Genomic DNA, 16,932 nt, shown 5'->3' with positions numbered 1-16,932 from the left:
GCTCACTGCAACCTCCGCCTCCTGGGTTCAAGTGATTCTTCTGCCTCAGCCTCCCGAGTAGCTGGGATCACAGGCGTCTGCCACCACGCCCGGCTAATTTTTTTGTATTTTTAGTAGAGACGGGGTTTTCACCATATAGGCCAGGCTGGTCTCAAATTCCTGACCTCAGGTGATCCACCCGCCTTGGCCTCCCAAGTGGTGGGATTGCAGGCGTGAGCCACCGCATCCGGCCGAGTTATTGGTTAGATTCAAAGTGCTGGTCCAGTGTTTGTGGGTGTCAGATTTTTAATTGGCTTTCAGTAAAATGGAAATTGGGGGATGAGCACATGTAGACAGATATGTGTGTTTAAATGTTTTTTATTTATTTTATTTTATTTTTGGTTTTCATTTTTCAAATTTAGAAAACATTTTCCTATGAAAATGGATTATACTGACTTGCCTCAGCCCCTCTTTTCCTTTTTTTTTTTTTAAATTTTTTATTTCCGTAGGTTTTTGGGGAGCAGGTGGTATTTGGTTACATGAATAAGTTCTTCAGTAGTGATTTGTGAGATTTTGGTATACCCATCACCCAAGCAGTATACATTGAACACAACTTGTTGTCTTTTATCCCTCACTCCCTTCCCACTCTTTCCCCCTGAGTTCCCACAGTTCATTGTGTCATTCTTATGCCTTTGCATCTTCATAGCTTAGCTCCCACTTATTAGTGAGAACACATGGAACATATGATGTTTGGTTTTTCATTCCTGAGTTACTTCACTTAGAGTAAGTCTCCAGTCTCATCCAAGTAGTTGCAAATGCCATTAATTCATTCCTTTTGATGGCTGAGTAGTAGTCCACTCGATTGATGGACATTTGGGTTGGTTCCACATTTTTGCAATTGCGAATTGTGCTGCTATAAACATGCGTGTGGAAGTATCTGTTTCATATAATAACTTATTTTCCTCTGGGTAGATACCCAGTAGTGGGATTGCTGGATCAAACGGTAGTTCTACTTTTAACTCTTTAGGGAATCTCCACACTGTTTTCTATAGTGGTTGTACTAGTTTACTTTTCCACCAGCAGTGTAGAAGTGGTCACTATATACACACCAACATCTATTATTTTTTGATTTTTTGATTATAGCCATTTTTGCGGGGGTAAGGTGGTATCACATTGTGGTTTTGATTTGCATTTCCCTGATCATTAGTGATGTTGAGCATTTTTTCATGTGTTTGTTGCCATTTGTATATCTTCTTTTAAGAATTGTCTGTTCATGTCCATAGCCCACTTTTTGATGGGATTGTTTTTTTCTTGCTAATTTGTTTGAGTTCGTTGTAGATGCTAGATATTAGTCTTTTGCCGGATGTATAGATTGTGAAGATTTTCTCCCATACTGTGGGTTGCCTTTTTACTCTGCTGATTCTTCCTTTTGCTATTCAAAAGCTCTTTGGTTTAATTAAGTCCCACCTGTTTATCTTTGCTTTTATTGTGTTTGCTTTTGGGTTCTTGGTCATGAAACCCTTGCCTAAGCCAATGTCTAGAAGGGTTTTCCTGATGTTATCTTCTAGAATTTTTATATAGTTTCAGGTCTTAGATTTAAGTCCTCGATCCAACTTGAGTTGATTTTTGTATCAGGTGAGAGATGAGGAACCGGTTTCATTCTCCTAGATGTGGCTACCCAGTTATCCCAGCACCATCTGATGAATAGGGTGTCCTTTCCCCACTTTATGTTTCTGTTTGCTTTGTTGAAGATCAGTTATTTGATTTTATTTCTGAGTTCTCTATTCTGTTCCATTTGTCTGTTTGCCTATTTTTATACTAGTACTGTGCTGTTTTGGTGACTATGGCCTTATAGCGTAGTTTGAAATCAGGTGACGTAATGCTTCCAGATTTGTTCTTTTTGCTTAGACTTGCTTTGACTATGCAGGCTTTTTTGGTTCCATATGAATTTTAGGATTGTTTTTTCTAGTTCTGTGAAGAATGATAGCTGGTATTTTGATGGGAATTATGTTGAATTTGTCGATTGCTTTTGGCAATATGGTCGTTTCCACAATTTTCATTCCACCCATCCATGAGCATGGGATGTGCTTCCATTTGTTTGTGTCATCTGTTATTTCTTTCAGCAGTGTTTTGTAGTTTTCCTTGTAGAGGTCTTTTGCCTCTTTGGTTAGGTATATTCCTAAGTATTTTATTTTATTTTGCAGCTATTGTAAAAGGGGTTGAGTTCTTGATTTCATTCTTAGCTTGGCCACTGTTGGTATATAGTAGACCTACTGCTGATTTGTGTACATTGATTTTGTATCCTGAAACTTTGCTGGATTTTTTTGTCAGTTCTAGGAGTTTTTTGCAGTAGTCTTTGGGGTTTTCTAGGTGCACAATCATATAATCAGCAGACAGACAGTTTGACTTCCTTTTTACTGATTTGGATACCCTTTTATTTTTTTTCTCTTGTCTGATTGCTGTGGCTAGGACTTCCAGTACTATGTTGAATAGAAGTGGTGAGAGTGGGCATCCTTGTCTAGTTCCAGTTCTCAGAGGGAATGCTTTTAACCTTTCCCCATTCAGTATTACGTTGGCTGTGGATTTGTCATAGATGGCTTTTATTACATTGAAGTGTGTTCTTTGTATGCTGACTTTGCAGAGAGCTTTAATCATAAAGGGATGCTGGATTTTGTTAAATGCCTTTTCTGCATCTGTTGAGATGATCATGTGATTTTTGTTTTTAATTCTGTTTATGTGGTGTATCACATTTATTGACTTGAGTATGTTAAACCATCCCTGCATCCGTGGTATGAAACCCCCTTGATCATAGTAGATTATCTTTTTTGATATGTTGTTGGATTCGATTAGCTAGTATTTTGTTAAGGATTTTAGCATCTATGTTCACAGGGATGTTGGTCTGTAGTTTTCTTTTTTGGTTATGTCCTTTCCTAGTTTTGGTATTAGGGTGATACTGGCCTCATAGAATGATTTGGGGAGGATTCCCTCTTTCTCTACCTTGTGGAATAGTGTTTACAATGTTTTTAAACTGAAGTAATGACCTTTCTACAGTATAGAGTAATTGCTAAGAACCTGGGCCCATGACTAGGACTGTCTAGGCTTGGAGCTCAGCTCTACTAGTTATTAGTGGCCTTTGGCAAGTTACTTAACTCTGTTTCAGTTTTTTTTTATCTGTAAAGTGAGGATAGTAGAACCTATCTCATAGTATTGTGAGAATTAGATGAGTTAATACATGTAAAGCATTTAAAATAGTGTCTGCCATACATTAAGTGCGGTATGTATTTGCTATTATAACTGTACTTCGATGTTTAAAAATAATCTCCATTTTGCAAATCAAATGTCAGAAATTTCATGTTAGTCCACAGGTTGTGTTATTGTTTGCTTTTAACTTTATTGGTTTATGAAATAAAAAAACTGGAAATCATCAGTATAGTAATGTATAGAATGTAGATTTTTTGAATAAACATATAGGTTTGAATTCTGACACTATCAATGACTAATTCTGATATTTTGAGTAAATTATTTAACCTGGAAGCCACACTGGCCCTAACTGTAAATTGAGCCTACTAATAATCCACTTTTCCAAAATTTTAATTAAGATTAAATACTATATCAAGTACATGGTACAGAAAGCAGTCAGTTAATATTAGTCTTTTTTATTAATTGGGAGGTTAGTCTGAATTCTGTGACTACGTAGTGAGTTCACATAAAATTATGTGAATACATTAAAGTCTAATATTCATGGTAATAATGAATAAGTTAGTTTTTCATATAAAATTGCAGACTTGTACTGGATATAATAATTTTAGTTTCAGGCTGATCACAAAGATGGTTGGTCTCGGTGTATTTGGGTAGGTGGATGGGTGAAAGATTATTTTCTCATTTATTTCTGTGTTTCCACAACCCCTTATCCAAAACCCTTGGAAAACATTTGTGTTTCAGAATTCAGACTTTTTGGCTGGATTTACAGATAACACACAACATATGTAGTGTGGCAACATTAACATCTCTAGGGTCTCCAAGCCAGCACTGTGTGGTCAAATATATTAATTAATAATTCTGTAGTAAAACATATGAATAATCATAGTAAGTGGGACAAAATAGAAACTAAAAATTGCCTTGTACTATGTCAGGTTATGATTTGCTGCAAGTGAATAATGGAATAACTTCAGAGTTTTTTTGATACACGTTTCTGGAACTACATTATGCAGATAATAGATTGTGAACCTTTTGTATTTTTGGAAATACCTACTTACTATCATTGCACTCTGACTCAGAAAAGTTCTAGACCCTGAGCAAGTAGAATAATTAAAGTTCTTCCCAACCAGACTCTTTGTTTTTTCTGTGAGTCTTTTGCAACCATTCAAAGGTAGAAGTGATTAAAAAATTTTCTTGTATATTTGTAATATCTGGCATCTTATTTAATAGTACCAACCAGCCTAAGTGTTTGATAGTATTTTTTTCTTTTTTGTGAGCAAGAAAACTTATGGGTTGAGTAACTCATCCACATTTACACAGCTGTTAAGTGACAGTTGTGAATTTACAGTGGATGGTATACTGTTGATAAAAAGCCATCTTATTCATCACTGTTTCCCAGCATTTAAAAAGTCTTTCTTGATGCCCTTTTGTTTATATAAAATCTCATGTTCTTTTAAAATTGTTTGATATTTTTGGCCGGGCGTGATGACTCACACCTTAATCCCAGCACTTTGGGAGGCTGAGGCAGGCGGATCACAAGGTCAGGAGTTGAAGACCAGCCTGGCCAACGTGGTGAAACCCCATCTCTATCAAAAAAAAAAAAAAAAAGTTAACTGGGCACAATGGCACGTGCCTGTAATCCCAGCTTCTCGGGAGGCTGAGGCAGGAGAATTGCTCAACTGGAACCCAGGAGGCAGAGGTTGCAGTGAGCTGAGATCATCCCACTGCACTCCAACCTGGGCTATAGAGCGAGACTTTGTCTCAAAAAAAAAAAAAAAAGTTATTTGATTTTTTAAAGTAGGTGATTTCCTCCCAAATGTGAATATTATGTATAGTGTAATATTGAAAATAGTTTCAAATTACAGTCCCAAATACCTTTTTTTTTTTTTTTAAATAGAGGCAGGGGCTTACTTTATCACCCAGCAGGCTGCAGTGCAGTGGTGCAATCATGGCTCACTACAGCCTCGTCCTCCCAGGCTCAAGCAAATCTCCCGCCTCAGCCTCCTGAGTATCTGGGACAACAGATGTGCTACAACCATACCTGTCTAAGCTTTTTGATTTTTAGTAGAGACCAAATCTTGCCAAGTTGCTCGAATGATTTTTAGTGGAGACAAGGTCCCACTACGTTGTGCTTGAACACCTGTCAAGTGATCCTTCCCCCTCGGTCTCCTAAAGTGTTGGGATTACAGGTGTGAGCCACCACACCCAGCCCCAAATATTCTAATACCCTCTTAATCCCACCTTTCTCTTTGAGAATAACTGATTTATATCAAGACTAAGAAGTCACCCTGCCTTCTCCTGTCTTCATGAACATTTGATATTCAGCTCTGCCACAGTCTTTAGTCTTTTTTCCTTTCCTCTCAGTTGTTTAAGTCTTTTATTGCATTTGAAAGATTCAACCAACAAAGTTTATGTCAGTGGGTCAGCAGATGTATTAATTTTATGATAAACCTTTTTGGAGCATTAGGTATTTCTGATGCTTTTCTTATGCCTTTTCTTTTTGCTGCCCTTCCTTATCATGATTTCAATTTTGTTTTTTACTTCAGGCGAAGGCATGCAATCCACAGTAGTGACTCGACTTCATCTTCCTCCTCTGAAGATGAACAGCACTTTGAGAGGCGGAGGAAAAGGAGTCGTAATAGGGCTATCAATAGGTAAGTGCCATATTGATGCCTTTTTAAACTAGCAGATACATTTTGTAAAAATTGCTAAGAAAACAGAATAATTTGGGTATAAGTATAGGCTGGCTGATTAAAAAGTTGCACAACAGGTTAATGTATAAACTAGAATGCTGTCTTGTTAGAATTATCTACAGTTGAATCAGAATAACCGGTTAGAACATATGACTGATTTCTTGACTTTTTTTTTTTTTTTTGAGACAGGGCCTGGTTCTGTTGCCCAGGCTGGAGTACAGTGGCGTGATCTTGGCTCACTGCAACCACCACCTCTCGGGTTCACACGACTCTCCTGCCTCAGCCTCCTGAGTAGCTGGGGTTACAGGTGTGCATCACCACACCTGGCTCATTTTTGTAGTTTTAGTAGAGATGAGCTTTCGCCATGTTGGCCAGGCTGGTCTTGAACTACTGGCCTCAAGTTATCCACCCGCCTCAGCCTCCCAAACCTTTGGAATTATAGCTGTGAGCCACCGTGCCTGGCCCGCTTGCCAAATCATTATATATGGCCCACAGTGGTTCTGGTCAAACAGTGACTTAAGGAAATAACCTTTTCTTTTCATGTATTTTTTTTTTTTTTGCTTATAATAATGATAAGTTCTGAGGAACTCTTAAGGAAAACGGAAGGCTTTACTCATTTTATAACTCCTTGTAGTGTAAGTCCACATATACTAACCAGCTTATTTGATTTTCCCAATAATTATTTAAGGGAGATAGAGCAAGGATTATTTACATTTTACAGATCTGGTTGAGTAAGTGAAAATGCAGTGCTTAGGTGCTTGGATTCTTTTTTTTTTTTTTTTTTCTTTTAATAGAGACAGGTTCTCACTGTGTCACTCAGACTAGAGTAGAAGCTAGGCTGGTCTCGAACTCCTGACCTCAGGTGACTCGGCTGGGATTACTGGCATGAGCCACCACACCTGGCCATAACTATTTCTGAATATTTTTGAAAGTAGTTAGGGAACTTCCAGCCTGTCCAGCATGGTGAAACCCCGTCTCGACTAAAAGTACAAAAATTAGCCAGATGTTGGTGGTGCACACCAGTAATCCCAGCTACTCAGGAGGCTGAGGCAGGAGAATCGCTTGAACCCAGGGGGCGAAGATTGCAGCGAGCCGAGATCACACCACTGCACTCCAGCCTGGGCGACAGGGTGAGACTCAGTCTCAGAAAAAACCCAAAAGACAAAACAAAACAACAAAAAAGGAAGTAGTTAGGGAACTTGCTTGAGAGGATTGATCTTGGATCCAAATGCTGGTAGACTGCGAATATTGTTTCTGGGAGGTATCATAGCAGAATTGTTATAGGTCTGGAGACAGACCACTTGTGTTTGATTCCTGGCCCTGCCATTTACTAGTAGGGTGATCTTGGACAAATCAGTTAATCTTTCTATGTCTTGGTTTTGTTTTAAAATGGGGAAAATAATAATACCTTCCTCATAAGACTGTTGTGAGGATTTATCGACTTAATCCACATAAAGCACCTAAAACTAAAACAGTGTCTGGCAAATGGTAAATACCCTGTCTATGTTAGACACCTCCATTAAAATGCAGGTTAGTACTGTCTGATTTCACCACTGTGAATCACTTTATGGTGCCTGTGGCATCTTGGTATTTTTATTTGATTATATGTCTTTAATTTCATAATAAAGCTTCAGATATAAATATTTCTAACACTTAAGTTCTGGACCTATTACAGAAAATGAGGAAATTAAAATGCATATCTTAAGATTGCTCTGGTTGAAATTTAGATTTTTTTTTTTTAACTTAAATGTTTATATTCAAACATGGAATTTGGGAAGGAGGGTGAGTTGATGGGTTTGTGTGGTTTTAAAAAATCTTTTTAAATAGGTGCCTCCCACTAAATTTTCGGAAAGATGAATTAAAAGGCATTTATAAAGATCGAATGAAAATTGGAGCAAGCCTTGCCGATGTTGATCCAATGCAATTAGATTCTTCAGTGAGTACTCTGTTTTGAAACATATGCTTGAACTATAATGTGCTTTGTTTTAGTTTTAAAGTTAAAAAAAGGAACCAGTGATTTTTCTTTTTAGTCAAAACTCTAACCTTTACAGACGTTTTTTGTTAATCTTCAGGTCACAATTAAGATATTATTACTTCATTGACTGTGTATGGTGTGGGGTGACATTTTAATCTGGACTCCAAATCTAAAAATGTACATGTTCGCTTCCATTACCAGGTACGATTTGATAGTGTTGGTGGCCTGTCTAATCATATAGCAGCTCTAAAAGAGATGGTGGTGTTTCCATTACTTTATCCAGAAGTCTTTGAAAAATTTAAAATTCAACCCCCAAGGTAATTTAATTATATTTTTAATTTTAGCTGAAAATCTTTGCTATTCTTGCTTCTTCTAGCTCTTATACCTTGCTTATTAACCCATTTTTAAGCGATAGTTCCCTTTTCCCTTTTCATTATACAACTTTTCTCTCTGAATCACCTTTATAGAAGCAGTAATTTAAATAAACTTTTAAAAATTAGTAAGCTTTCCCCCCATCATAAAAGTAATATACTGGGCCAGGCGCGGTGGCTCATGCCTGTAATCCCAGCACTTTGGGAGGCCAAGGCGGATGGATTACCTGAGCTCAGGAGTTCGAGACCAGTCTGGGCAACGTAGTGAAACCCCGTCTCTACTAAAATACAAAAAATTAGCCAGGCCTGGCGGCGTGCGCTGAGGCACAATTGCTTGAACCCGGGAGGCGGAAGTTGCAGTGAGCTGAGATTGGGCCACCGCGTTCCAGCCTCGGCAACAGAGCGAGACACCATCTCCAAAAAAAAAAAAAAAAAAAGTAATGTACCATATATCAATCACAGGTAAACACTGGTGGGTTTTAAATTAAATTTTGTAATTTAAAAAATTAGAAAGTAGCCAGGCACGATGGCTTACGCCTGTAATCCCAGCACTTTGAGAGGTCAAGGTAGGTGGATCACGAGGTCCGGAGTTCAAGACTAGCCTGGCCAACATGGTGAAACCCCGTCTTTACTAAAAATACCCAAAAAATTAGCCAGGCATGGTGGCGGGCACCTGTTGTCCCAGCTACTCAGGAGGCTGAGGCAGGAGAATTGCTTGAACCTGGGATGCGGAGGTTGCAGTGAGCCGAGATTGCACCACTGCACTCCAGCCTGGGCGACACAGCAAGACTCTGTCTCAAAAAAAAAAAAAAAAAGAAAGTGCCAGGCATGGTGGCTCACACCTGTGATTCCAGTGACTTGGGAGACTAAGACAGGAAGATTGCTTTAGCTCAGGAATTTGAGGTTGTAGTGAGCTATGATCATGCCACTGCACTCCAGCCTAGCTGACAGTGAGACCCCATCTTTAAAAATAAGTCAGAAAGTTATTAATATTAAATAACATTTACTTCTTACAGGAAATGGTGGAAGTGCCTAGTTAAAGTAATTTAGTAAATTAAAAACAAATTTCTTGAATTTTCTTTCACATTTCTTCTTCCTTACAATATACGTTTCCCCCCATACAAATTGAATTATATGATTGTGATATGTGATTACATATGCAAGGTAAGATAATATGATGAACATGATGAATGAATTGTTAAAATGTTTCAAATAGAGTTTTATTTACAGTTTCAATATTAATTTTACAGTATCAGTATTAACTCCCAGGTTTTAAGTTGTGCTTTGTGGTGTGAAACTGTACCATAATTCAGTTGTCTTACACATTTTAATTTTCTAATTAAATGAATCATGAAATTGGTTTCTAATTTTTGTTTTAAAAGTCTGCTTTTTAAATGTAATACTAAAATGTTAATGTATTGTTTTACAGAGGTTGTTTGTTTTATGGGCCACCTGGAACTGGAAAGACTCTGGTTGCCAGAGCACTTGCCAATGAGTGCAGTCAAGGGGATAAAAGAGTAGCATTTTTCATGAGGAAAGGTGCTGATTGTCTAAGTAAATGGGTAGGAGAATCTGAAAGACAGCTACGATTGCTGTTTGATCAGGTATGGTATTAACATTTTATATATCTGGATAGTTCTGTAATCTAGGCAGATGTGTGTGAGGATTAGATAAATCTTACATTTAATCAGTGTTCTAAATAAACCCAGAAGAATTAGACTAAATATGTAATCTTTCTAGATTATTTTCTTTTATATGTCGAGATGACACTGACCTACAGTGAACAGTTTTATAGTAAGAAGGGAAAGAAATAATTGGATCTTAGTTATTTGGAGTCTTAGGTCTCATGCCAAGGAAGAGAGTGGTAATCTCATATTTAGAGAGATAGTAGTAGTGAATTATGGCTCAGTATGGGAGTTAAAGACTATTTCTGCCCTGGAGCGGCTTTCATTTTCATATCCCAGATTGTATTGACAGCACATTGTGAGATAATACATTCTGATCTACTGAGGCATATTGCTGCAAATGCTTTTAAATCTCTTTGGAACTCTCCGGAGGTTCTTTTTTACTTTTATGTTTATGGAAATGGATAAAAACTGTGGCATCTTGCTAAATAATGTTTTCCCATCCTGACTTGGAGGAAGACTGTGTCACTCTTTGTCTTGTTTCCATAGTTCAATAAATATTTTTGCGTGTCCAGGAACGATAGCTATGTGAAATCTAAGGTATATAACCAGTGGAGTATGTCTTTTGAATACTTCTGGTTGAAAATGCAATTGAAAATTAAACCATATATCATTATAATTTAGTTTGAATTCTTAAAACCCCGTTACTGGAACTTATGTTTAAATTTATAAATTATAAATAGTTATAAATAAATTGAGACTGAGGCAGGAAAATCACTTGAACCCAGGAGGCAGAGGTTGTAGTGAGCCAAGATCATGCCACTGCACTCCAGCCTGGGTGACAGTGAGACTCCATCTCAAAAAAAAAAAATTATATATAAATTCTGGTAAGTTTGAAGAAAAACCGATTCAAATAGTATATATTCAGCTTTATAAATTCTGTTAAGCATGTTTGAATGAGAATTGATTAAAATGGTTTATATTAAGTCTACGTGTTTGAGGCTGTTTATGCTAACAAATGACCACTCAACCTACTTTCTAGGCCTATCAGATGCGCCCATCAATTATTTTTTTTGACGAAATTGATGGTCTGGCTCCAGTACGGTCAAGCAGGCAAGATCAGATTCACAGGTAAAACTTGCTTGATGGCACTTCAACATTTCTTCCTATTTCCTGAGTGGTATTGATGTGTGAGAGATAGAATGTTAAATGGTGAAAGAAACTTTATAAGCTAGTAGTTCCTTTTTTTGGTAGTAGAACCCCAGTATATAGTACAAAAATAAAAAATGTGGATGGGTGCAGTGGCTCATACCTGTATTCCTGGCACTTTGGGAGGTCAAGGCAGGCAGCTCACTTGAGGTCAAGAGTTTGAGACCAGCCTGGCCAACATGGTGAAATCCTGTCTCTACTAAAAAAAAAAAAAAATTAGCTGGGTGTGGTGGTGCAAACCTAATAATCCCAGCTCCGTGGAAGGCTGAGGCAGGAGAATCAGGAGAATCACTTGAACCCGGGAGGCGGAGGTTGCAGTGAGCTGAGATTATGCCACTGCACTCCAGCCTGGGTGACAGAGCGAGACTCCCTCTCAAAAAAAAAAGTAAACCTGCTCCGAGTGTCAGTGTGTTGTAAAGTATGGTTTAAAAATCTTGGTTACAGAAGATTTAACTCATGATAGAAACAAATGTCTGCGGGTCAGTGATGTTAAGCCACTAGTAAGAGGAGGGCTATGGTGGGGAATGGGGCTGAATGTCCTATCACAAGAGCATATCCAGTTGCTTTTATCTCTGACCTGTTACTGATGTGCAGAAGCTTACCCAGACTTGAAAAATCGATTTTTTTCCCTCAGATTTTATGTTCAGATTGTTAAGTATCTTAAATTTTACCAGCTAATTTGGATGCTTTTAAGACATTGCCTGCGCTAAACAAAATCTAACTTAGGGCATTACTACTAGTTTAGGATTCTAATACTAGACCAATCTCCCCATTTTAAAGATGGGTAAATTGAACCCTCAACCCCCACGATTAGTTGCTTATCCAAGGGAGCACTTTTACAAGTGCTTTTGTCCCAACCTGAATCTAAATTACTTTTAGTCCCAATTCATTTCAGTTTTTTAGAACTTCTTTTTAAATGGTTTCATGAATGATGTGTAATTGATTGATTAATTTGGAATATCCTAAAGGAAATATTTGCATGCTTTCATATATGCTAGTAGTATTGTTTTATATTGTAGATAATGTAGATGAATAAGATATAGTGTGTGATTGATAGGTGGGTTTTGGCTTTTCTAACATCTAACAAGATTTGCTATATTCTAATGGCCTTTTAAACTTGATGATAAACAATTTTACTTGTTGCTGTGAGTAAATTAAAATATATGTTAAGTACCATGGTAAAAGTAGTTTTGTCTCTGCATGTCCTATTAGTAATCAGATAAACTTTTTATATGTGACACATTTCATTATCAGTCACACTCTATTCATTGTGCTAACAGGAAGAAACATATTTAACAATACTTCCATCACTTCATAATCAAGTAAGTTGAGTACTTACTGTGTTTTGGGATACTTCTAAAGGTATTGGAGGAATTTTGGCAAAAAAATTACAGAGTAATTGTAGCAAAACTATGCCATTTTATATATATATTTATATATATATATATATATATATATATATATTTTTTTTTTTTTTTTTTTTTTTTTTTTTTTGAGACAGAGTCTTGCTCTGTTGCCCAGGCTGGAATGCAATAGCGTGATCTCGGCTCACTGCAACCCCCATCTCCCAGGTTCCAGCGATTCTTCTGCCTCAGCCTCCCAAGTAGTTGGGGCTACAGGTGTGCCCCACCATGCCCAGCTAAATTTTTGTATTTTAGTAGAGATGGGGTTTCACCATGTTGGCCAGGTCTTGAACTCCTGACCTCAGGTGATCAGCCCACCTCAGCCTCCCAGAGTGCTGGGATTATAGACGTGAGCCACCGCACCCAGCCTGTTCTTTGTATTTTTAGCAGACACTGGGTTTCGCCATGTTGGCCAGGCTGGTCCTGAACTCCTGACTTTAGGTGATCCACCCGTCTCTGCCTCCCAAAGTGCTGGGATTACAGGCATAAGCCACCGCGCCCGGCCAAATATAGCTACATTTTTAAAATAAATTTAGTATTCAAGTTATTTTAACCAAAAACTTAAAAATTCTGACAGAGTAAAAATGTATGTTAAATTAAGCTTTTTTAGAATTTAGCACATTGCATGTTGAAGATGATTAAACTGTATTCTGCACTTAATTTTAGTAATAATACTGTAGAATAATGCAAATAAGTAATTATGTGAATGTCATTAGGTAATAATATTTTCAACCTAAGAGAAAGAAGATACAAATGTGAAATAAAGAAGTCAAATTACCCTAAATTGTTTTTTTTTGAGACAAAGTCTTGCTCTGTCGCCCAGGCTGGAGTGCGGTAGCACAGTCTTGGCTCACTGCAACCTCTGCCTCCCGAGTTCAAGCAATTCTCCTGCCTCAGCCTCCCGAGTAGCTGGGATTACAGGCATGCACCAGCACACTTGGCTAATTTTTTGTATTTTTAGTAGAGACAGGGTTTCACCATGTTGGCCAGGCTGGTCTCGAACTCCTGATCTCAGGTGATCCATCTGCCTTAGCCTTCCAAAGTACTGGGATTACAGGCGTGAGCCACCCACTCGACCTGAAACCCTGATAGTCTTTACTTTGAATTGCAAATATCAATAGAAACTTGGGATGAAGTTTTTTGTTTTGTTTTGTTTTGTTTTAAAGAAAAAAAAAAATCCTAACTCTGGACACTTCAAAAAGGCCTAGAAGCAATTACAATCCAGTAGCAATTAATGTCCGTCCCTGAGTGTGGTCTCTAAATATTAGGACTCAGGAGAGATGGCGGATTGTAACACTGAAGCAGAAATGATCAAGACAAGCCTGGAATACTTTGTAATGCCTGAAAGCGATAAAAAAAAAAAAATTACTGGAATCGTACCAGAATGGCATAGGAGCCAATTTTGAGGGATCTCTCACTGGCTGAAGATTAAACAATTTGAGCATCAAAAATAATGACTACAGTAGATAGAAATATATCAAATACCTAAAAAACATCACTTTTTGTGTTGTTAGTTTTTTGTTGTTGTTGGTTTTGGTTTGGTTTGATGTTGTTGTTGTTGTTTTGTGACAGAGTCTCACTCTGTCACCCAGGCTGGAGTGCAGTGGCATGATCTTGGCTCACTGCAACCTCCACCTCCCAGGTTCAAGCTATTCTTGTGCCTCAGCCTCCCCAGTAGCTGGGATTACAGGCATGTGCCACCACTCCTGGCTAATTTTTGAACTTTTAGTAGAGACAGGGTTTTGCCATTTTGGCCAAGCTGGTCTTGAACTCCTGGCCTCAAGAGATCTACCTGCCTCAGCCTCCCAAAGTGCTGGGATTACAGGCGTGACCCACCACACAAGGCCTTGTTTTTGTTTTTTGAGACAGAATCTTACTCTGTTACCCAGGCTGGAGTGCAGTAGCATGATCACAACTCACTGCAGCCTTATCTCCTGGGCTCAAGCAATCTTCCCACCTCAACTTCTCAGAACTACAGGCACACACTACCACACTCAGCTGGGTTTTTGTTTGTTTTTTAGTAAAGATGAAGTCTCTGTTGCCCAGGTTGGTCTCGAACTCCTGAGCTCAAGTGATCCTCCCACCTCGGGCTCCCAAAGTGCTGGGATTACAGGCATGAGCCACCATGCCCAGCCACCATCAGTTTTTTTTGTTGTTGTTGTTGTTTTTGATTTTGTTTTGTTTTTTTTTAAAGAAAACATCTTATTTGTAAAAAAAAGGTATGATTTCTTAATTTCTATTCTTGGCATAAATTTTCTTTCCAGTGCAACCAAAACTTACTGAACCCTTTTCAGCACTGTTATTGAGAACTTGGAGTTCTATTGCTGGATAAAAAATTCATTCACAAATAAGCTGTGCAATTCGATCACCTTGAAGTTTTGACTTCAAACTTTTCTTTGACAAAACACCAATGTTTCTCCTATAACCTTCATCTAAGACACCCAGCTCCTAAGTGTTTTGCAGCCAAGCCAAAATGTAGAGCTGCTCTTCCATAACACCCAGAAGGAGCAGCTATCTGAATGTCTGATAGCTTCTTCCATAGGTGGTATTGTATAATCATATGCACTGTATAGGTCATAGCCCTCGGCCTGTGTGGACTCCCAGCTCCCAGGTTGAGTCCAGAACCAGGCAAGGTGGAGCTACATGCCCCATCCTACCCTCCTGCGCAGGCCAGACCCTCTTGCGGGGGGAAATGACAGGTGTCTCTTTGGAGCAGGGCATGGCAGAGCAAGGAGGTGAGGGGAGGAGATAGCCACGAGAACCAGAAAGTGCAGAATGAGCCTCCTCCCCATCACCACCACCCCCGCCACTGCTGGCAGGGAACACACCAAGATCTTAAAAATCATCAGTTTTTAGGGCCGGGCGCGGTGGCTCACGCCTGTAATCCCAGCACTTTGGGAGGCCAAGGCGGGTGGATCATGAGGTCAGGAGATCGAGACCATCCTGGCTAACACAGTGAAACCCCATCTCTACTAAAAATACAAAAATATTAGCCGGGCATGGTGGCAGGTGCCTGTAGTCCCAGCTACTCGGGAGGCAGAGGCAGTAGAATGGCATGAACCCAGGAGGTGGAGCTTGCAGTCAGCTGAGATCGTGCCACTGCACTCCAGTCTGGGCGACAGAGCCAGACTCCGTCTCAAAAAAAAAAAAAAAAAAAAACATCAGTTTTTAATAATGTTTGTAATTCAACTGGTCACCTAAGGTTGCTGAGTTATTATTTATTACTCTGAAAATTGATAAGAGGGAAAGAATCAAACATTTCTTCTTCCTGTCCTATACAGGCCATGATTGAGGGTAATTCAGCAGTTGATGAAGTAGTGTAGTTCTTTGTATAGGAAAATCACAGCTAATAAATGCAAAAGAAATGATTGAATTAGAAAGTCGCCATTTTGCAGCCTTTTATGAAATAGTGGATCTAGACCTGTCGTTTTTTAACCAGGGATGATGCCATCCCCCTCCCCGCAGGGACAGATATCTAGAGACAGTTTTGGTTGTCACAACTGGTAGGGGCAGCTACTTAGCATTTGGTAGATGAAGGCTGTTAAACATCTTACACGCACAGGACAGCTCTCCACAACAAATAATTATCTGGCCCAAAATGTCAGTAGTGCTAATTTGGGAAACCTTTATCTAAACAATAATTATCAATGACCACTCAAGCAGTAAGATAAAAAAGAAGTTTGATGGGGATATTTATGATGGGTGGAACAAGCTGTCAACACCTGACCGAAACTCAATCCACTGATTGACCTTAAATGGGAAACTGATATTAGGTGCCTCCTGTGGGGATATAATAGGAATTACGTGGTATCTTCCTGTGAAATATGCCATCCCAAATGGTTTAGCCAGCATCCATTAAGCTTCTGGATCTAGGCCGGGCGCAGTGGCTCACGTCTGTAATCCCAGCACTTTGGGAGTCCTAGGCAGGCAGATCACAAGGTCAGAAGATGGAGACCATCCTGGCTAACACGGTGAAATCTCGTCTCTACTAAAAAAAAAATACAAAAAAATTAGCCAGGCGTGGTAGCGGGCGCCTGTAGTCCCAGCTACTGTGGAGGCTGAGGCAGGAGAATGGCGTAAACCCAGGAGGTGGAGCTTGCAGTGAGCTGAGACCACGCCACTGCACTCCAGCCTGGGAGACAGAGCGAGACTCCATCTCAAAAAAAAAGAAAAAAGCTTCTAGATCTAGCTGCCAGTTTCCAGGAAATATGAAAGATAGAGGGGGACAACTTAAATGACCCTATCAGGAAGCAGTCAGCCCAGTCCAGAATGTGGGAAGGAAATTCTACAAGCCAAGTGACCCAGTTTCTTCAACAAATAAATGGCATGGAGGGAAAAAAAATGTAAGAGGCACAGTGGGAACTGTCAAGGAATTCAGTGACAAATAATCAAGTGTAGTGTGGGTCCTGGATTAACTAAATCAAATGTAAACAGGTATTTTGAGACAATCAGGAAAAATTGGATATTAGATATTATTAA

The 16,932-nt window shown here is 38.9% G+C and overlaps 1 protein-coding gene across 2 annotated transcripts in view; it reads left to right on the top strand.

Annotated features, from left to right (window-relative positions):
* ATAD2 (ATPase family AAA domain containing 2) overlaps positions 1-16,932 on the top strand; it is a 96,539-nt gene that overhangs the window by 49,051 nt on the left and 30,556 nt on the right. For both annotated transcript variants that reach the window (XM_055348718.2, XM_004047486.5), the window contains 5 exons: positions 5,724-5,831; positions 7,698-7,806; positions 8,047-8,162; positions 9,646-9,820; positions 10,884-10,972. In XM_055348718.2, the coding sequence (XP_055204693.1) occupies positions 5,724-5,831; positions 7,698-7,806; positions 8,047-8,162; positions 9,646-9,820; positions 10,884-10,972 (597 nt within the window). The remainder of the gene's footprint in view (positions 1-5,723; positions 5,832-7,697; positions 7,807-8,046; positions 8,163-9,645; positions 9,821-10,883; positions 10,973-16,932) is intronic.

Source organism: Gorilla gorilla, chromosome 7 (genome assembly GCF_029281585.2).
Source record: "Gorilla gorilla gorilla isolate KB3781 chromosome 7, NHGRI_mGorGor1-v2.1_pri, whole genome shotgun sequence".
In the NCBI taxonomy this organism is placed as follows: domain Eukaryota; kingdom Metazoa; phylum Chordata; class Mammalia; order Primates; family Hominidae; genus Gorilla; species Gorilla gorilla.
The sequence above is the reverse complement of the archived record's forward strand: the minus strand, read 5'-3'. Positions and strand labels throughout refer to the sequence as shown.